This window comes from Bombus pascuorum, chromosome 4 (genome assembly GCF_905332965.1).
Source record: "Bombus pascuorum chromosome 4, iyBomPasc1.1, whole genome shotgun sequence".
NCBI classification, from domain to species: Eukaryota; Metazoa; Arthropoda; class Insecta; order Hymenoptera; family Apidae; genus Bombus; species Bombus pascuorum.
The window spans coordinates 12,219,079-12,240,597 of record NC_083491.1 but is presented as its reverse complement, the minus strand read 5'-3'; the positions used below and the strand labels follow the sequence as shown (position 1 = coordinate 12,240,597).

General features: G+C 33.0%; 2 protein-coding genes and 2 long non-coding RNA genes across 7 annotated transcripts in view; 2 read left to right on the top strand and 2 right to left on the bottom strand.

The window, feature by feature from the left end:
- Window positions 1-3,384, bottom strand: part of LOC132906497 (SLIT-ROBO Rho GTPase-activating protein 1-like) — a 44,195-nt gene extending 40,811 nt beyond the window's left edge. For both annotated transcript variants that reach the window (XM_060958736.1, XM_060958738.1), the window contains exon 1: window positions 2,790-3,384. In XM_060958736.1, the coding sequence (XP_060814719.1) occupies window positions 2,790-2,868 (79 nt within the window). In that variant the 5' untranslated portion in view covers window positions 2,869-3,384. The remainder of the gene's footprint in view (window positions 1-2,789) is intronic.
- A 368-nt stretch (window positions 3,385-3,752) lies between these two features.
- Window positions 3,753-7,021, top strand: LOC132906508 (intraflagellar transport protein 74 homolog). 2 transcript variants are annotated; one of them, XM_060958758.1, is made up of 3 exons: window positions 3,753-4,488; window positions 4,628-6,063; window positions 6,295-7,021. In XM_060958758.1, the coding sequence occupies exons 1-3, from the start codon at window positions 4,145-4,147 to the stop codon at window positions 6,372-6,374; spliced, it is 1,860 nt and encodes a 619-aa protein (XP_060814741.1). In that variant the 5' UTR covers window positions 3,753-4,144; the 3' UTR covers window positions 6,375-7,021. The 2 variants fall into 2 exon arrangements, with proteins under 2 accessions (XP_060814741.1, XP_060814740.1); XM_060958757.1 differs by having other exon boundaries at window positions 3,754-4,488; window positions 4,628-6,421.
- On the bottom strand, window positions 6,494-10,560 carry LOC132906523 (uncharacterized). Of its 2 annotated transcripts, none has more exons than XR_009657990.1 (2): window positions 10,052-10,560; window positions 6,494-9,964 (listed from the first exon to the last, which is right to left on the bottom strand). It is a non-coding gene; the product is annotated as an uncharacterized LOC132906523 (long non-coding RNA). The 2 variants fall into 2 exon arrangements; XR_009657991.1 differs by having other exon boundaries at window positions 6,494-9,960.
- A 417-nt stretch (window positions 10,561-10,977) lies between these two features.
- Window positions 10,978-12,331, top strand: LOC132905855 (uncharacterized). Its single transcript, XR_009657874.1, has 3 exons — window positions 10,978-11,134; window positions 11,212-11,283; window positions 11,932-12,331. It is a non-coding gene; the product is annotated as an uncharacterized LOC132905855 (long non-coding RNA).
- The last annotated feature ends 9,188 nt before the right edge of the window (window positions 12,332-21,519 follow it).

Below are 21,519 nucleotides of genomic sequence, written 5' to 3'. Positions count from 1 at the left end.
TCAGATGCCTTCTTTTTTTGGAATAATTTATTTATAGAAAGAGTGGAGTACATAAAAGTAGTAGATTAGTACAAATAAAATAAAATTATATTGTAAAATTTATTTCGGGTCATATAAACTCAATGAGAATAGCAGGATTAAATTACTCAGAAAATAAACAAAATGTAGAAACACGTCTGTGAAGCGACGCGTCTACCGGCGTGGCGCGCTCCGCGTAGCGGCGGGTCACTAAAATCGATATTAAAGCAGACAATGTTGCAACCGTGCAACGTGGTATAAACACAAAAATCAGAATGCATAGAGGAAACGGTCGACGCAGTCAGGCACGACTGTGTGGAAAGAGTCGCAACCAACAATGAGAATATGCGCATGCGCCTCGAGAAATCAAGAAATATATAGACGCACGTCCACAGTGCGTCTGAAAGTGTTCGGTGTGAATGTGTTCACTAAAGAGTAAGGAGTGGGAGAAAAAAACGGAGAGGGATGGGGGCAGTACGCGCGTTAAAGTAAAATAAAAACAACCTTGAAAGTTTGTAAACGGAAACAGGGATGGGCATCCGATGTACGTTCTTCTGGGAACTTCCGATCGGATAGACTTATGATTATGAATGCACGACACGTTGCACTATGCCACATTGATGAAATGATAGGAAATTAAATAAATTTTCAAAATTTTCAAAATGTCAAGATTCCTCTTATTTTGTAATATCAAGTTATAAATATATTTATGATATTAAGGTTATATTTCTTTTATTATTAAAAAATACTTTTATTCAGTCCAGTATAATTTCATCTAATTCCTGATGAAATATAGACGTATAAATAGGATTATTAGACTATTATAGTATGTATTACATATACAATAAGTATGTATTTACGAGATAATAGATAATGAAGAAACAGAGATGTTTAACAGTATCAAACATGTGAGAGTTTTTTTCAGAATGCCGTGAAACCTATCCCTGTTGCTTCCCACGACTTTAATATGCAGACGAGGCGATTTCTAATGCGACGCGCCAACATTTCAACTGAGAGACGTGCAAGCACCTCATTTGCCTCATCGAATGACGATAGGTACTACACGATTGTTCATTGATCCAGTGAAACTACGTTTTTTGCTTTCTTTCGTTGCACAAAATATTTACGAGAAATTTTATACATAAAAATTATTAATTAACAATTGGAAATAATATGATAAGAATCTAAATATAATAATAAATAATATCAAAAAGAGGATTCGATACATTTTTTTATGGTGTCATGATGATTTTATAATAAATCTTTCTTTAGAAAACTTGTAATGTTGATTACATTATAATTTGTAAGATATACGTTCGAAGCGTGAAGCCGAAGCCTATTACCTATACAAACGTATAACTCAAGTACGCCGGTAACTAGGAATGTCTAACGCAACCTTCGAATGCACCAGCATTCCACAAAGGGTGTAATAGTCTCTACTTGATTATGCTGTACAATGCTCTGGCTGATAATAGCAGTTTACAATGTCGCGATATTCTTAACACATGAAATTCTGTACTTACGTCATCTATTATGTTCTTTTCAACAAATTTTTCTCTCGTCCATCAACAGACTTATAATCATTTTAGGATTACTTTTACCGAACTAAACAATGTTTTACATGCATGAGATAATTCTTTTTAGAGAGATGTCACAAGCTAAAACTCATTTTATTGTATAAAAAAACAGTTACTATCTTTTGTTACATATGACTGCATGATCTTATGAAATAATTAAATATAAGTATTTTTAGCATTGAGTAATATATTACACGAATTAAGCAATGTTTTACATGGATGAAATATGTTATTCTTTGCAGAGAAACATCGCAGGTTTGAAATACAGTGCATGCCAAGATGCACAAATAAACGGCATTTTGAACATAAAAACATCGACACGTCGCGTTATTCTTCGAAAGTCAGCGTCGCGGTACTCGCACTGTCGAGTGCACATTATAACGAGATTTTCTAACATCTGTTGACCATATAGCCGCTAAGCTTTTTATACATTCCTACACGCCAAACGTATTGAAAGAATGCTCCATGTATTAAAGAAAGAAAAAACACGAAAGAAACGTCAGCACTCGCTGTTTTATCGATGGGATGAATGAAACAAATTGCACCTTTACACTCTTTACAGTCAATCGAGCAGATGCACGCATCCCAATGGACGTTGGAACGAGTTTTATCGAAATAAATTACCCTTCGACTCGAAGCACGCCGCGAATATATTTCAAACCAGTAACACAAATCTATATCCTTATCTTAAATCTTTTCATAACAACAAAACCTGACATAAAATGTAATAAGTTTACAAATCGAATTTTAGGAGAATAAGATAACAAAACTCTCTTGATTTCCAAAAAAATCTTCAATAAAATTATTGCCAACAAATATCAATCTGTATTAGTATAGTCACAGAATTCAATCTCAAAATAATTTACTTCCGATCGATGTAAAATATAATAAAATTCTCCTGATTTTGAAAGAAAAATCTTTGATGAAATTGTTTCCAATAAATACCAATACTGCTATCGTAACAAACCCCAATCCCAAATTTTAAGCATCATGAGAAACAATTTACTTACGATTCATTTAAAATATATTAGTTAGAAAAAGTTGACTTTCTCTGTGAGTAAAAAGAGAGAAAAATGGAGTGAGTACAAACCACAAAAAATGACAGAGAGAGAGAGAGAGAGAGAGAGAGAGAGAGAGAGAGAGAGAGAGAAAACGAGACAGATAACAAGTGCATGGTTACTGGTTACAACTTACTGTTAAAGACGAGCAGCTTCCGCGTGGAGCCAAGCCTCTTGATGGGCGACTTCACGCCGTCGATTTCTTCTTCGTCCATGTTCGTATCAACGACGCGGCGTCTCGATTTCCGTCAAAAACCCCACTCGGGGTTTTTCCCGTCCCGTGTTCACGCACGCACGATCGGACAGTTTCTATGAAGTGAGCACAAAATACTTGTCACAGTTTAAAGCATTCTCGGGCACGAGGAGGTCACCGGTTGGTTGCGGTAAAACCGGTTTATCGGGCAGCGTTGATACCTTTCTATGATCTGCACTAGATGCGCTATCACCGGGTACATGTGCCAACCGTGTGCACACGGACTACTACGGTCTATTGAGCAAAAGGGCAAGAGGAGGGAAGGATGAAGAGAGGAAAAGAAAGAAAAAAAATGGCAAGCGCCAGAGAAGAAATGCCAACGTGAAAGAAGCGTGTATGAAACGGGTGAGTAGCGTTGATCGTTTATACGTCGACGGGACGAATCGCGATGCCACGAGTAAACGTATCTACAACGCGGGTTACTGTGGTAACGCCGATTGGTTTCTGGCTATCCCGAGGCACACTGAAGATATTCTTGGACTACCGTATATTAATTCGAGTTTGGGGGACCGGCGTCGCTACCGCCGTCACCGTCGCCGTCGCCGTCACCGTCGTGCATTGCCACTTGGTCGCCACGCCGCGTCACTTTTGTTGCTTAGCAACTGCCTGTTCCAAAGTAACCTCATCCTGTTGCCATCTGCTGATGCCTCGGTGAACTAAGAATTTAATTTTTTATTTCGATAAGTGTTTATATCGATAAATGTAATGGAAAATTGAGGAATCGAGTATAAATGTTCTTATTTCTACAATGGGTAACATCTCTGTCGGTTAAATAGCGATGAATTCAAATTTTTAAGTTTCTTTTTAAATATTATTTTTATGGACTTTTTAAGAGTATAGGAGTATCTATTTTGACTTTGTAAATGATCATATTTAATTAGTTTTATTTTTGTAGTGTTTTATCTAGGTATATCTAAATGTATATTTAAAAGTATATTTTTTGAACTTTTTTTTTATACAATAATTTTCTTATAGCGCTATTAAAAGTTATATATCTCTTTCATACAAGGATGTGGATGTCAATTAAATGTTATTATATCTAATTTCTATTCATATCAATTGTATGGATTGATATGGATTGGTTTCTATGGCAACCAAATGTAAAGCAAAAGGATCATAATAAAGTGCTCTAGCAAAATAATGTCAGTTATTTGTGTATCTATAAAAATTACTGTTTATTAATACAAAAGATACCTGTATCCAATAAAGTGAAAAAATATCTTAAATAATTCATCATAATGCAAAGACCACAGACAAGTATTCCTTTGCAAAGCAAATATGATAGATTTTACAGAGGTGTAAAGAATGAATCTGGAGAGTTTTATGTTACCTCTGGTACTACTCGTCCAGGTACACCTGGACAAAATGTACTGGCAAGACCACCATCATCATTGGCTTTACTTAACCATGTACAAACACCTACTTCACGGTTGAGTACAATCAGTTCAACTAGTTCCGGAGCATTTAATTCAGCATTTCCTTTGCCTGGTCAGATGAATATAAACGTTACAGAAAGGCCTATCACTCAACATGGAGTAGCAGGTCTGAGACCCGGAACAGCTAGAGGATTGTCAATGACCAGGTATAAATATTTATTTTTCTATATTTCATATTAAATCTATACGATTATATTAAGATTAATTATAATATTAGTATTATTTTGATAGATGTAATTAAACTCTTATTTCTGTTGTTTTTTAATCTAAATTTTCTATTCTCAGACAAATTCAAGATAAAAGATATTACATTGGACTCATGCAACTGAAAATCAGAGAATTAAGTCAAGAAATTGCTGTTATTTTCAAAGATATTGAAGATCAAACTAAGGAAAGAGCTACTTATATACATTATGACAAGAGAGCCAAAGATTTAGCTATGGAATTAACAACTTTGCAAGGACAGCTGGCTGACTACAACATCATTGTAGATAAAATGACGTCTGATGTTGGGAAAGAAATCATTGAACAAGAGACTGAAGAACTTGCCACAAAGAATGAACAAAATTTATTGAAAATCGAAAATATGTTTGAAGAAAGAAAAGAATTAGAGCAGAAGTTAACTAAAATAGAAAAACAGTTAGAGGATGAAAAAAAGAGGACCGAAAGGCTTATAGAGAGCATGGATTTTAATATGAAAGAAAAATATGATGAATTATCAAAAGAAAAAGCAAAACTGCAAGAGAAAACAAATGCATTGCAACAAGAATTGGATGAATTATATAAAGAACAAGCTTATTTGGAAGAAGAAATAACATTATCTCCATTGAAACAAGAAGCAGTTAAATTACATTTGAAAATTATAGAAATGGAAGAAAAAAGGGACAAGTTGAAAGAAGAAGAGAAGCATAGAATTTCACCAGAAGAGGAAAGAGGAAAACTACTACAAAAGATTAAGCAAGACAATCTGGATATTGCAGCTGCTGAAGCTCAATTGACTGAGAAAAAGAAACAGATACAAGAAACTGAACAAAAACTCGAGCAATTGGAAACAGACATGGAAGATACTCAAATTGAGAAGCAAGCGAAATTTAAAGAACTTCGTAAACGAGAAGAAGTTATAGAGCAATTTATGAGTTCTTTTGAGCAGAATAAAGATGATGAGACAAGAAAAATGGATAGATTAGAAAATACAATAGTAGAATATTTGGAAAATATTTCAAATATGTTAAACATTGATATTGATTTTATAGGAAATGATGAAATGGCCATTCTGAATAATTTACCACCCTTCAATGACTATGAATATAGTAAGAGTGATCAAAGTTTTGAAAAATTAACTAAAGAAAATTTAAAGTTGCAGCAAATTTATAGCGAAATGGAAATGTTAGAGCAGAAAATTCAAGCAGAATTTGTTGATCTTAATGAAAGAATGGGTAACAAAGATAATAAACCAATAATTCCAGAAGACCTAGAGAGTTTAAAAGCTAAATTGACATTGAAACAAGGGCAATTAATAGCAGAATGTGAACAATTGAAACATCAGCAATTAGAATGTGAAGAAGAAATCAAAACAATTCAATTTGAATATGATGAAATAAAGCAACGTTTAGAAAGTAATGATATATACACTCAGATTAGTGTATTAGAGAATACTATGGACAAGTTGCTGGAAGAGCATAAGAAGATTCAAGATTTTATTGTCAAAGAGGAGAAACGTAGTAATTATGATCCAATAAGAAAAGACACTTTTAATTCAATAAATATTTATAATTCTATGTTGAAAGAAAATCTAAAAACTATTTATTAATTAAAATTCTTTTTAACATTTATTTTCATTTTATGCACGATCAACCATATTTGTAGCATTTATTAAGTATAGTTAACTTAAATCAGATTTTCCTATCTTTCTTTCTTTTCCCCTACTCTATGTAGTTTTTCACCTTTTTCAGATTCTGCCTATCATTTCAATCCTCTATGGTTATTCCTTCTAAATATAAAAATTTTCCACATTATGCTAATAATTGTATAATTAAGGTAATATACAAATAAAATAATAATACGAGTGTTATCATGAACGCTTCATCATTTGTTTTATCTCAGAAATAAGGTATAGGAATATGAGTAAGGTAATAACTGAATTGTACAATGTACTTTTTGAGGATTACAATTTTATTTAAGATATTTCTATATTTCAAAGAAAAGTTCATTTTTCATAGCAGTGTTATTTATGGCAGTTACAAACATGTGATTAGTAAAATGATTGAATACTTATAGTTATGTAGAGTTATGTAAATGAAACTATGGAATACAATTTTTTTAATACTAAAAACACGCAAAGCTAGTAGCAAAAAATATGCAAAAAATATATAAATCGCGATTTATATTATTATTATAAATATTCAATAAATAAATATTTGAAATAAATTCACACACAGCACACAACACAGCAACTCATAGCAAATAAATATGACGAAATAAGTAAGAATACATATATAATGATCTTATATTCTAAATCCTTACAATATAAATTTACCTCAATACATACCTACATATGTTATAAACTACCTTATAAATAAATGTTTATTTTAACATACACTTTACTGTAAGCCATACACAATATATCGTGTCCTACTATTAAGTTGATACGGAAACTATAATAAAAGCTTTTCAAACCAATTATAAGTTACTTTATCTTTGATTATATTTTATATTTAGTAACTCCCATTTACTCAGTCGCTTTAACTTACTGTAGACTAGATTTATTATCCATGAACTGAGATCCAATACTCTACTAAGTTCGCCAAGTGAAACATTAAAAGAAATTGCACAATAAAATATAAAATTCCAAAACATTTATTAAGTATAGTGTAACTATACGATAATCGATACGATTTGTTTTACATATATAAAACAAAAACAAATTTGTTTCTTCAGTTTTTTTGAATACTTGGACTAAACTGTTCGAGTTAGTGTTCATGGATTCATTGACTAGATACCACTCCTAATAATAATTTAATTATATATTAATTTGACTAAATTATTTACAAAATGATAGTGACTATGCGTATACAATGTATAAATTAATTGTTTTATCATTTCGAAATAAATAAGCTTAAAATTAAATGCGATATATGGTGTTACTGTACAAATTAAGAGAGTTTGATCAGAAAAAATGGAGCACTTCATATATTAACTTCAGTCGGTATGTTCGGATTAGATATTACTAAGATATAGTAATATCTCTATCAATTTAAAAAGAAGTACAGATTTGTATTAATTAATATAAAATTATTCTTAATTATTAAACACAGCCATGTAATACTTTTTACTTAACAAAATACTTTTTGTACTAAATTGTTATGCTTCTGCTTGGTAATCTTCCCAGCTCAAAATGATTAAAGAATACGTATATAATAATTTAATCCTAAACGAATACATAATTAGCTGCCTTGTAAAGGACGATTTAATAAATTTAACTGTTTAAACTGTACCGACTGAGTCATAGGAATTTAGCAAAAAAATCGGAATTATATACATACGTAGGTAATATTTCTTTACTTCTATTGACAACCGTTTACGTAATTAATTTTGAAATAAGTTTAATTTTTTTACTTTATATAACTATTGGAATTTTAATTTTTGATGAAATTATTTTTTTGCCATAAACCTATAACCTATATAATAATAATATTGATGTAGATTACTGGCACATTCCCCGAAATGAATAGAATATTGACTTAGTTAATAAATTATACTAATGTATACACGATCAGATAATATAGACTGCAATTTCTTAACTATTCTTTTTGTGACTCTTTTTTAAGATTATAGAAAGCGAGTATGATATATTTTCATGACTTAACTTTTGTATGGCATCGTATCCACGGATATTTTTTATTTGACAAATGTACGTACGTATTTAAATATGCAAAATTAATGTCACACAAGTAGGGGATACATTGAAATAAAAGTTTCAGAATTGCATTTATTTGTGGCCTGCATATCCTTTGAGGAATATGATACTTACGATACTTACGTGTTAAGCGAAAAGAACGCGATGACTAGAAAAAGTATGGTTGACTAGAAACATAAAAAAGCTATATGAAAAGGTATACACACGTCTCGTTGATGCTACGTGTAATTAAATTAAATACATATTTTTTGTAATTTAAGGTTTCAACTTAATTTCTAGTAATTCATGAGAAAATTTCAGAAAAATTTACCTCGAGATTGAAATCCGTGGCACCAATGCGAACGACTAAAAATAATGACTAGACCGTATTATTTTGTGACTAGATTAGGTTTTCTAATAACTCGATTCCTTGACTAGATCGTAATTATACTTTTTTCTTTTTTATACTAGATTCTATATTTTGATTCTTATAGCGTATACTACATTTTAATCACTTGTTGACTAGATCGTTGTATTGTCTCTTTTTATATTAACCTCTAAATATTTTCCTTTTCTCGTCTAAGTACGATATATATGAAATAAAAAAGAAAGGAAAATAGAACTTAAAATACAAAATCATTACATTATCTTAAATTAATGACTAGCTCGGTGTTTGGAAATCTTCGAAAATTTTGTCAATTTCTTACAATAAACCCTAAAACCCTAAAACTCTAAATTAAAATATAAGACTAGTTACATTATCGTTAATAAATGTTACGCTAATATTGTTACGTCGCGTGACCCTCTATATAGACTAGAAACCATTTCTCGGTCATAAAACTAAAGATTTTGACTTCACCATTAAGGCTCTTAATTGCTACAACATATCTTTCAAATCGAGACATTCCTTAGGGTTATTGTTCAAAAACCTGCTTTTCCCATATTTTACTGGATTGTTGCAGCAATTAAGGGCCTTGACGATAAAGTCAAAATCTTTAGTTTTATTACCGAGGGATAATTTCTAGCCTATATAGAGGGTCACGCGACATTACAAGTATAAGGAAATACATTTACATCAATGCCAATAATCTTTAATCGCAGAATTGACATATTCTCAAAATTTCGTATTATTTAATTAAATAATAAATTAGTTACCATACCAATAAAGTGTCAAAGTGAAAAATCGCAATACGGTTGTTTTCTGTCTTCAAAACGTCTTTTTTTCCATAAAAGCAGCATAAGCGATGACAAGTTTTCTTCAAAAGTTTTTGATCTATTGATTGATCGATATATGCTTCCTTCAGTGATAAGCTTTTTGCAAACGGTTCCTGGTCGTCATATCTTTAGCAGTGTTTTCTTCGATCTTCGTCTTTTACTTAAATAATCAAATTCAAAATTTGTTATGTAGTATTGTATGATTATTTGCTTGATATATAAATCGAGATAGGCGATCTGCAACGCCGACTACTGGCCAATTTCGAAGGAAATTCTCATCCACCGAGCATGTGATTCGAGTAGTGTTGTACTTTTAACATCAGAACTCTACATCTCTCTCTTTGTACAAATTAAAAATACTTTCGTATGTACAAGTATATTTACACAAATCCTTTATAACAGAGGGTAATCTTCGCTTTCCCTTCCCCGATTTCAACATCGTCAACGATATTCCGTTTTATTTCATCGATGGTAGATGTCCTCATATAATTTCAAATCAGTTGTGAATCTGTCTTTAAAAAATATATTCCGTCCATGATTTTATATAAATGAACACTTTGACCGTCTTTGAATGTATTGGTTTTCTATGTTGTACTTACAGTGTGTAGATGTCAGATTACTCTCGGACGTTTTATCGGTTCGACGAATTCCGTCTCGGTGTCACTCAAGGATCTCCGGTTTCTTCCAGTGTTTCCAGTTCAGTCTTGGTAGTTCGGTTGGTTATCAATTCGAAATTCAGCTCGACGATTGCTCTCGGTGATTTCAATTGAATGTGTCGAATCGGGAGAGGGGAAGCAGGGTAGGAGGTTGCAGACCCTCGGAGATTGGATCTTGGTTTTGAAGAAAAAGGTGAAGGGAAGAGAAACGAGAGGAAAGGAAAATACGAACAAAAACATACGAGAGGGGAAAAAGAGAAATTAAAAATAGAAGAAAATTCTCCGAGGGCCCACGCAAGCGCATAGTCACTCGCCTGCTCGCAGACTACCTCAAATTCTGTTCGCCGCGCTTCAAGATGCATATTTCCCCCACTTTTCGGCCCCGTGCCACCACCATATTCCCTTCGGAGGTGCACAAGTTGGCACGTGCCCCACTTCCACACTTCTGTTCTGTAGCATACCGCTTTTTATTCCCCACCGCTAGCTTTCCCCTCTTTGCCGCTCCGTTTGTCACATCCTACAGAAACGGACCGTAGATTCGTTCTGTTCCGGGATTCGCACGATCTGCCCCACCACAGGGCCAATTTTAAAGATTTTGCCCCCCACACGCGCGTGCGCATGTGTCGCGCCATTAACATTACTGTAGTAAAGAGAGGTAGGGGGATCTACTCTCGCAGGGCGCTACTGTGCGCATGCGCGGCGTTTGTACCACGTGCAGCTTCTATAGTCCATGCTTAGCGTGTGTCGCCGTATCCTAAGGTCGTTTTTTCTGGTAACTATTTGGTATGTATAATGTATAAAAGGATGCAATTTTCGGTTGTTTATACGTGATACTACTTTGAATACTTTAGATTAGCATTTTAAAAATTAGCGTTTGAATCGTTCCACTTTGAAATTGCTATGTCTAATTATATTTAATAAAATTCACTATATTGTAGGTTAGAATTATGTTATTGATGATTGCATTATGAGAATGGTGTAAACATCTCAAACAGCAGAGTGGTAGTATATAATTAGTATAACCAGGTAAAGAATTATTCTTATCAGATATTCAAATTTTGATTTTGTCCAAATTTTATAAAAATATAATGTATTATTCACAGAGATGAAATAAGGTGGCATTAGCGTCACGCGTTTGAAAAATACTCATCTACTTCGTTTGCCCCAGTATTTGAGTGAGTTATTTTACTATATCAAATAATATATATATAATATATAGATATCTTTTCATATTTTTAGTAGAAAAGATTAATGTGAAATATTAATTAGTATTAGTAAAATCTCTCTAGAGATTTCAAAATAACTTGTGAAAAGAAGATAGCCAAGGTTACGATAATCGTTATTATGCGTGTCCGTGAATAGAATAGGGGTTTGGCAATGCGACAGGTCCTAAATCATGATTCGACCGTGAATACCAATGCCGTGCCCGCATTGTCAGAATGTGTTGCAGTTCAAGATTCTAGGTTGAATTAACGTATTGTCAAGCTTATAATGTATAGATAACCTCATAAAAAAGAAGCTAACAAACTTTCAATGGAAAAACATTTAGAGATGTAGAAATTCAAATCTAAATTTAATTAGTACCTACATATATCTATTCAGTTTTTACTTTTTCTTTATTATATTGATATTATTATCTTTCTTTTCGACATGAAGAAGATGAAATTTCTCATTTGTAAAAATTCCAATATTTATTCGTCAGTAGCTATTTAAATTTGAAATTAGTTAAAATTTTAACGTTTAACGATGATGTAAAACAAAATCATTTCCAAATACATATTGGGATAATAGTAAATGGTAACAAGCAATTTTCGTTTTCCCAGGGGGTAATGCGAGAATACTAACAGGGTGGTATTGAATCGATTGAATTACTACGAGAAATCGGTGATGATGTTCGATCGTGTATTCGAGCCATGAATTCGATTAGGCATTGCGTGGCCCACGACGCGGATAGCCTGTTTACCGTGTCGATTTAGGAACTTGATATCCTCGACGTGCAGCGTGGTAAGTCCGTAGATTCGTACGCGTATCACAGGGCAACGCGTTATAGAATTTCCTCGTTCCATATCGAATTTAGCTGTCCCTTTCAGTGCGTCATTTGTCTTGGTATGTCTATCCACGAACCCTCGTAATAACTTCAAGCTTCGTTTCACTCGAGTCGTGCAAACATTGCGATCGACTAGTAACTAGCATTGTGATACAGTTATCGAGATTACTATACACGAGTACATGTGGGTGTTAGTCTTTGGAATATGTAAGATATTAACGTATAATTTAAATTAAATTAAAATAAATTATCGCAAAGGGAGCGTTGAGAGTACTGGTTGGCACTGATACTTGAAAACAAAAAAGACAAAAATCTTGTATATTTTGATGTTTGTAGTAAAATAACAAAAGATGTGACGTTACTTATAATAACTAAGATATTTAAAAGAGTGTTTCTCCAATTTATATTAGATATTATAACTCTATTGATATTCAAATTAATATAAGTTTGGCATTCAATTGTTGTAAATTGATAGTTAAAGTAATATTTATGTTAACTCGTAGTATTACTGTCAGGGTCTTTAATTTCATTCATTTTTCAATTTCCTTTGTTAATTATATTTTGGAGAAGAAGTGTGTTCCTGACATAGCAATAGCAAAACTGATCAAGTTCAATTTCCTATAAGTGTATAAACATCCTGATCATAGTCTACTTACATCTTATAATTCAATTAATCTCTGTCATCGAAAAACAGGAGTATGTTCTTTATATCCATTGAATGTTTCATAGTCTTTGATAACTTGGCCAACGCATACGTTTGTTCACGTGTATCATCGAAGGATTCCTCTCAACTGCGGTGCCTCGCATGCCCTGATGTAACCTAATCTCGATACGAGTATCCTATACGATTTAATTAGCTAAGTATGCCCACGGCGGGGCATCGTCACACCGCATTTTACTACCCACCAGGCAATAATTCCATCCCTCTTTAACTTCCTTGTCCAACGTTAAACCACGAGCAAACACACTCGTCCCGAAAGGGTGCCAGTCGCATACGAAATCTCCAGTCACGCTAGGAAATGGAATAGACGTTATTGATGCGGCTACTTTCGATACGACCGCATCTGGACGTTTCTACCTTTTCCTTCTTTCCTCTTTCGATTCAATAAGTAGCCAGACGTAGGTAACCTTTTACTATTAAAGTGGACGTAAGAGGACAAAGTCATTTACCTTTCCTGGATATACTGGGTGTTTTGTGTTTGGGGTATTCGAGTTTGAAAAACGCGTATACATATATAGACTAATTGCGGATGAGACTTGTTTTTTTTTTTTACTTCTAATGCGTTAGAAAGCATTCAATTCTTGTTAACATTTTCTTCTTAGTTGTAATTATATTTAACTTTTATTTGTTTGCGAGCTATCTTTTAGGCGTCGAACTTTGCAGGATGATTTCGACTAGAGTTACCGCAGTTAAAAGAATACATATCTATTATTTTCGGTTGCTTTTCAAGTCTACAAAGTTTCATCCAATGCGGACCGATCGCGTGTTTTCCTTATTGGACACATAAAAGTAAAAAATGAGCATTGCAAGTCACTCGAACATCTGTTTTCCCATCTCGTTCTTTCTTCTTATGTCTCAATGGCTAAAGAACCAGTCTGCCAGCAACCACCAACCCTGCAACGGTTACTATTTTAATCGAAGTCTATAAATCTATCGTTCCTCGTGTGGGCGAGCTACCTGAAGTTAATTACGTTCGAATTCCATAAATCGTATGGCGACCTGGACCGATAATAGTAAATGAAATTGATTCTTACAGATAGAAAATACTAACCAATCGATCCTTCTATCTAATGTTTTAATTTTCATCCAACCGTCGCTGGACAAAATATTTTTAAATTAAAAAAAAAATAAATTAAAAAGTAAACTTAAATTTGGAGAAATAATTGACATAGGAAGAATCAATTTGTAAAAGGATTATTCTGATTTAAAATTAGAAGAAGAAAGAAAATTAAACGAGACCAGATATTTTATGAGATTTTCACCTAATAGATATTTGAATATTATCCTTAAGTTCTTGAAACAAGGTCACAACGTTTTATTACACCGCTTAAAATGTGAAATGCAGTCTGTATCAATTTACTAGAAACATTGAACACAAATATCAGATTTAGTCATCGTCTCCAACGTATCACGTGAAATAACTGAATTAAACAATTGCCAGGAATCACGCTACTGATTTTATGATAATGCGCATGCTGTTGCTGTGATTATCAGGATTAGAGTAACTTAACGACCGAGAAATGTGATAAAACCGTAAAATTGGGACAACGATGGATACGTTTAAAATATGATTTTGAAGAATGGTCGAATGTAAAAATTATTATAATTTAGCAGCAAGATTATATATGTTATAGGTATTACGTGAACATTTTTTATTGTTTCGTGTTTTCTGATTATTGCTGAAGTCAAGAGCAGCAATAGGAGATTAATATTTCATCTTTGCATGCATGCATGCTTTCAGCGGTTTTATTGCAAATCAATTTTTTACAAAATCTAAATCTAATATCAAATGTCTGCTCTTGTATTCACATTTATTTATGTCTTATTATTTATCTACAAAACAATTCCAAGTTATTCTTATCTCCAAATATGTATACTGAGAAAATACAAATTTGTAACTTTTCCACTAAACTTTATTTATTTTAAACTCACAGTATCTGTTACATCGGGTCACTCTCTAAATAAACCAGAATCCATCCCTCGGTCAAGACGACCAATAGCTGTGTAAATATAAGTAGTCGGGCTGCAATAATCCTAAGAGCGGTCATAGAACTAAAAACTTTCACTTTATCGTCAAGCCCTTAATTGCTGCAACATATCTTTCAAATCGAGACGGTTTTAAGGGTTATTGTTCAAACAGGTAAAAGTTAGGAAAAGCAGGTTTTTCCCAGGTTCAACAGTCATTTCCATCTACAAACGACCGTTGGTGGGGCGACCAACACCCATCAATAGTTTTCCTCCGCGACAGCGTCGTCACCGAATTTCACTGGTTTTTCATCCGTTGACCAGTCACTGTCTTACTAGTTTTCTGTTCATTGATTAGTCGTCACTTTAACTTGTTACTTACACTTCGCTGACAACTCATCTACACGCACGACGCCTAACTGCTTATATCTACAAGTGCATATTTTAATTCAGTGTTATAATTAATTAACCAATGCTATTATCTTAATGGAAATAGGGGATCGATTGACTCGTGGCGTCGATTATCAAATCGTAACGGGAATTTACGACTCTAATATAGAAACAAGTATAGAATATTTGTGTAGTATAGAAAGAAAACGCTGAAGATTTTGTAAAAACGTAATTGCACTACTTTCAAAACAGTTGTGCAATGTCATACCTCACCATGCTGTTACCAGGTTAATTTCTATGGATTCGTTAACATAGAATTTTTATGGCGATGCCAATAATATTTCCCACGAACAGGTGGTGTTCACGGACAAAAAAAAAAGCACAGACGTCCACTCGGAACCGAAGTGGCCTTTTTGTTCGATGAGTGGCCCTATCCGTATTGCGAACACTATTGTTAGCGTTGTTTCGGAACCCATGGAAATTACAAAGGTGCTTCACTACAAGTGCCGTCACCGGTGAACGCAAATTGCCACGGTCTCCGATCTAACATTATCTGTCCGTATTCCTATACCTGTGTGATTTTCGTTTTGTGATCGTGTTAAGTTTTATATATATTAGATTGTCCGAAAATTTTCTTTCGTTTTATAAGCAAATAATAGATACATAACAGTTTTTGGTTTATATTATTTTATTATATATTTGCAGTAATAGAACAAAATGGATCGTACATAATTTGATAAAATGATAGAAAGCAAAAATGTTATGCATCTGTTATTTCCTTATAAAACGAAAGAAACTTGTGGAACAACCTAATACCTACGTATTACAAATATTATAGGTTTATTATAGGCTGATAGGATAGTTACAGTTTCGTCATTAGATTTTATTTCTATGAGTAATACTCGTAATTTTTTTTTTTTTTTTTTTTTGGTTATTTTACAATTTGTCCTTATGGACATTTGGTAAAGTGTTATATCTTGTTGGTGAAGAAAAAAAAAATAAAAATAAAAAATAAATATATCATGTGGGCGGCTACCCCCAGCGGGGTGTCAGCTTTGTTTTTTCTAAGTTATATCTTTTATGTCGTAATTTTATGAGTAAAGTTTCTGTTGATCGTAGGTAGTTGAAATATATACATATAGGTGCATGCTTTAATTGTCGAAACATGAACTATGCATAAAAACGAACACCGTAATAGGAGAAATTAAAAGCTATTAAAACTTTGATCGATAAAATATCACGTAACAAAATGCAGATAAAATGAAAAATGCAACAGAAAGGCAACATTCATTCAATTCGAAGCAGTATTGTTTCAATCCTTTCTTTCATAGTAAGATACAACTAAATAAATACAGTATTTTATTAGAGATTCTTGAGAGAGATTCTCGTGTAATAATAATAGGAGCAAATTGTTTTAAGCGGTTGAACTTATTCTTAAAAGAGAAATATGAAAAATTGGAAACTTCTAGCGTTTAGAAGAGAAATGTACATTTTTATGTAATAATCAAATACAAATTTGAGGTTCAATGCTTGGAGAAATTTGTAACAAAATGAACGAGCTTTGCCCGAGATTGATTAAATCAGTTAAATCAGTTTCTCACTTATCGTGCACATCAGTTTAAAAAGTTACTAAACGCGACAGTTTAGATAGTTAATAGTCAGTAGGAAGAATTGAAATAAAAAAGACTACATTTGTATTTCTAGTCCTATACAACTAGTAAGTTAGTTTAAAAGAAAACATAAAAATCGCCTGCTCTTATCGTTGTTACAAGAGAATGCTGTCGCTGCTAAACGGTTGAGTACTTTAATTAACATATTCGCAGACGACAACGTAGTTCAAAATTTATAGCTAGTTGCCAATGACGTAGTCCTATTGTATTGGACTGGCAACTAAATGATTGCCGATTTTGCCATTAGGTGGTATTGACAAAATCCGCAATCACTTAGTTGCCAACCCATTAGTATCTTTTTTCATATTTACAACGAATTATGTGCATTTTACAATAACTGGGACTTTATATTGTTTGCTGTTACACTGCGGATGTGTTAGCAATTTTCTGTCATAAGAATTAAAAAATTCCAAGTTTTGAGTTACGTCGAGTGCTTTTTGTTCCTTCACGTTCATTTTCTCTCTTTCTCCCCTCCCCCCTTTTTTCTCTCTTCATTTGATCTTTTTATCTGGTTCGTCAGGTGTAGACCTGGCTTAACAGTTGCGATGCAAAGCAGATTTCCCCTCGTGGAAATTGATAGAACTCGAACAGGGTCGCGCGTTGATCAGCGTGCTAAGCTGGTGGAGATTGTGGTGGTTGCAACAGGTGGGCCCTTTCGAACGCTCGCCAATCCCTTTCGCATCTCCTTCGCTTGTATAATGACGCGCGTCCTGTCCTGTCTCGTGTGAAAGCCGTTATTCAATTCGATGAATGCTAGACGATATAATAAACCAGAGAACGTGGTACGATTCCTACTACAGTGTGCACAAACGTGCTTGTCCTATCTCTGAAAGAAACGACCCTTTCCCTCAGTGTTTTCTATCGTACATTTCGTCTACTTCTTTCTTTCTTTATTCTTTATCGCATCTAATTTTTGCACTAATTTTATGTGAAATATTTTGAAATTATATAATTTAGAAATTCGATCTATTTTTGATTGTCTCGACTACTTAGAATTATTTCTTTTTTTTAAATATCTATATTAGATTCGCAAGTTGCTTTATTGCGCCAACCAGAAAATTTGACAATTCGGGTATCGTGTGCGCGTGGATAACACTCAATAGTGTTACCACTCCATTTCATTATTTATCATCACGCTGATATACCATAGGGCGACTGCTATTGTTCCTAAGGCTTTGTTTCGAAATCTTCGTGTGATATTCAAATTACTTTGTCTTAACACAGTCCCAGAGTTGTATACCATAAGTCCATATTAGGATAATCTCAACTTTGTATAGTAGCAATTTGTTTTGTAACTTTAAGAGAGAAGATCTGTATCCTAGAATACGATACAATTTTCTTCAGTTCTTCATCTTCATCTTTCTCAGTTTTCTTCTCATTTTGATGTAATTTTTCCGTTTATGAACACTACTTCATATTGTTGATCTAAATATATATTTTGATTAGATTGATAATTCTAGAGCAAAAATCCTTTTACGTATTGGCAGCTGTTTGTTATTGATTTATTATCTGCCTCATTTATTCTTGTATTATATCATTATTGTATTTTTGATCATGATAATCTGATTAATTGTGCATTTTCTGTAAAGTAATCATAAATGTAGTCTGTTGCTGAAAAGTTTCAGCGTTCGAATATGTTCTTTTCCCTATACGTAGGTACAAGTAGTTTTGTAATAATTAATTAAAAATGTTATATAACGGTCATAACGTGGCATAATTTTATAGTAGGAGGTAGTATGTTGCAATACAACGATTTCGAATTACTACTAAAGCTTGCATGCTAGTTTATTTGTACACGCATGGGAATGCCTGCAACCCTTGTCCAACCACACCATATGACGTCGATTCCAATAATATAAACGCAGGAAAAATACTATGTTTAAGGTCTATAATTTTCTGTGGGACCAATTAAACGCTTGTCAATAACGTACAGCCTTACTGTGAGAATTTCGACGTAAATTCTAACGGTAAAATTTGATTCCCTCGTTTTATCATGTAATCGTTATCCACTCGATATTATCATTATTGTTATTTCATAAAAATATCCAAATATTTTGAATTGTCGTTAGGATCAGACGAAAAAGTTTAAAAAAGAAAAGAGGATCTACGTAAATTTTTTCCAAGATTAATACGTCGTAGAGCGTTTCAAGGACCAAATATGGCGAAGATTAATTCCATTTTCGCGAGTAGTCGTAATCTATACGGTTCATCCATGTGCTGCAATAAGAAACAAAATGGAGCTAGAAATTTCGTGCCACGTTTATACGAATTTCATCGATAGAACACGAAGAAAGCGTTGCATTATTATAAGTAATTAACGATAACTTCACGCCAAGTATAAAGTACCGTAAAACTGCCGCTGTCGGGTTAGTCAAGCATGCAATCAACCAAGGCATAAACCGCCTGTAAACCTCCACGTAGTTGGAGGAAAATTTTTACAAGGAGATCCATGATTTCGATTAAACGAACTTTAAACGAATCTGAACCCGAATCGCTTTTTATTTCTTCCATCGAATAACATTTACGTACACTGTCGGCTATGAGGGTCAGAACAACTCGTTACCTATATTTATTGGAAAAATCTAAGAAATTTTATTTTAGGTGTAAAAATAAATAATTCAAATTATTTAATGAAGCTTAAAGTTTGTATAAAGAAAAGTACCGTAAGATATTCAATCGAAATATTCACCGTTGCTTTCTGTAAGTTTAAGCCATCTATCACGCAAGTGATGAATTTCATCAGGGAAAAATGCTGCGTCTTTAGATAGTAGTTTATATCATATGGCAAATTGGCACATATGATGCGCATGAAATAGCAGATTTATTGTAAAATAACTAGAATGTAAGCAGTGTGAAATATTCAATTAATACTAAACGTTAGCAAGGTCCTGTTGCATAATCGAACTAATAGTATTAATGAATTTTCTCAAGATACAAGTTATTAATGTTAATAAAACCTCTCGTGCAAAAATGAAAAAGTATATGAAATTTTCGAAATGTTATCAATTACAAATCATTCGATTGTTCGATTTAACTTAAAATTGTGGACTTAGAAAAAGGAGGTTTGTAACTCGCCTGTAATTTGTAATTCAATTCATTGATATTATTAGTTGGAATACCATTATCCCAAATATTCTAATAGTCAAGATTTAATAAAATTTAAATAGACGTATATATGTCTATAAATTTACCAGAAAATAGTAGAAAGAAATTTGTAAGAAGCGTAGAACGATCGTACAGTGATGTTTGAATATTTTTATATCGACAAGACTATGGTCCAAAGAAATGGCGTGTCAAGTAAAGCAGTTTTGTAATCACTGGGTAGAAAACTTTGAAAGTATCTATCGATCTCGTGGAAGGTAGAAAAGGTGGGCTTCTAGAGGACGATAAGAAAAAGGAAAATGATCCGTAACGACCAGAGGAACTGCGCTGCAACGACCCTATCGGAAACTGCAATTTTCTGGCAATCATTTACTTGCGACACGGTGTAACATTTACGGTGTGTCTCGTGCATGCTATGCGTACATGTTGCCCAGATTTTAGATTAAAAGTCTCTAGTATGTAGGACGGTGATCCGTGATACGCGTCTGCTCATGTATAAACTGATGTTTACAAGAATGTTTTTTCAAAAGTCGCGTTTACTTCTTCGAGACTCGACAGGTACTGTTTATGGTATATTTTAGTGTTCATGTATTTTGGAATTTTGGAATTATTTTTTATACTGCATTACCTGAAATGCATTTTTTAAATTTTATTTTTTTTTAATTCTAAATTCGGAATTTAATTCATTACTTGATAATAGATATTGTCTCACCTTCAAACTGTTTTAATCCATTTCATCTAAGTGAAATCTCCTTTTGTAATATATTATATTTTGTAAATATATTTTATTTCGTAATAATAATAAACGTTACTATAATACGATAATAAACTCATAGAAGATAAACGTTTAATTCGTATTCGTATATTCTATTTTAGCTCGTTAATATCAGATCTTTGTGGTGCTAGAAAATTGTCAAGATATTTGCAAAACTTAGCTATACACGTGAATTATTTATTAGGATGGGCGTCTCATGCTTTTGCAAATAAGATTTCTTTATCCCTATTCGGCAATTATGAAATGATTATATTAGATGATTAAGAATCCGTCAATGAGACGTCCATAAAAATTTACATACAAAATGCGATCATTAATGGATTATATTTATAAAGAACGTCTATTGCTTTAAAATATTAACAGAAGCTTCGTAACGTCGCATAAGCATTAGTTTTTAGATGATCAATGACTTCTAAGCCCCATTGTGTTCGTTGTTACGCACAGTTACGCAAACGAAGGGTGAAAGAACAGAGGTACTCGTTTCTCCTCCTCTTCTTTTAGTCCGGTGACACGTGAATGACAGTTTGCTAAGGATTCTGTGACACCCTAATACCGTATTTCCAATTACCGAATACGTTCTCTTGTTCAATACATTCTGTCGTTCTGTCTTCACACTTTCATGTCAGGAATGGATGTTAAGTCGTTTGTTTGATCGAATTTGAAAAGATATTAATTATTAATATTTATTTTCCGATATACAAGAATGTTAAATCTTATAAAAATAATACAGGGCGAGCTACG

Excerpts from the sequence above, each read along its gene's own strand:
- LOC132906508 (XM_060958757.1), top strand. The coding sequence starts at position 4,145 with ATGCAAAGACCACAGACAAGTATTCCTTTGCAAAGCAAATATGATAGA. Across the intron at positions 4,489-4,627 it reads AGAGGATTGTCAATGACCAG|ACAAATTCAAGATAAAAGAT; the intron begins GTATAAATATTT and ends TTCTATTCTCAG.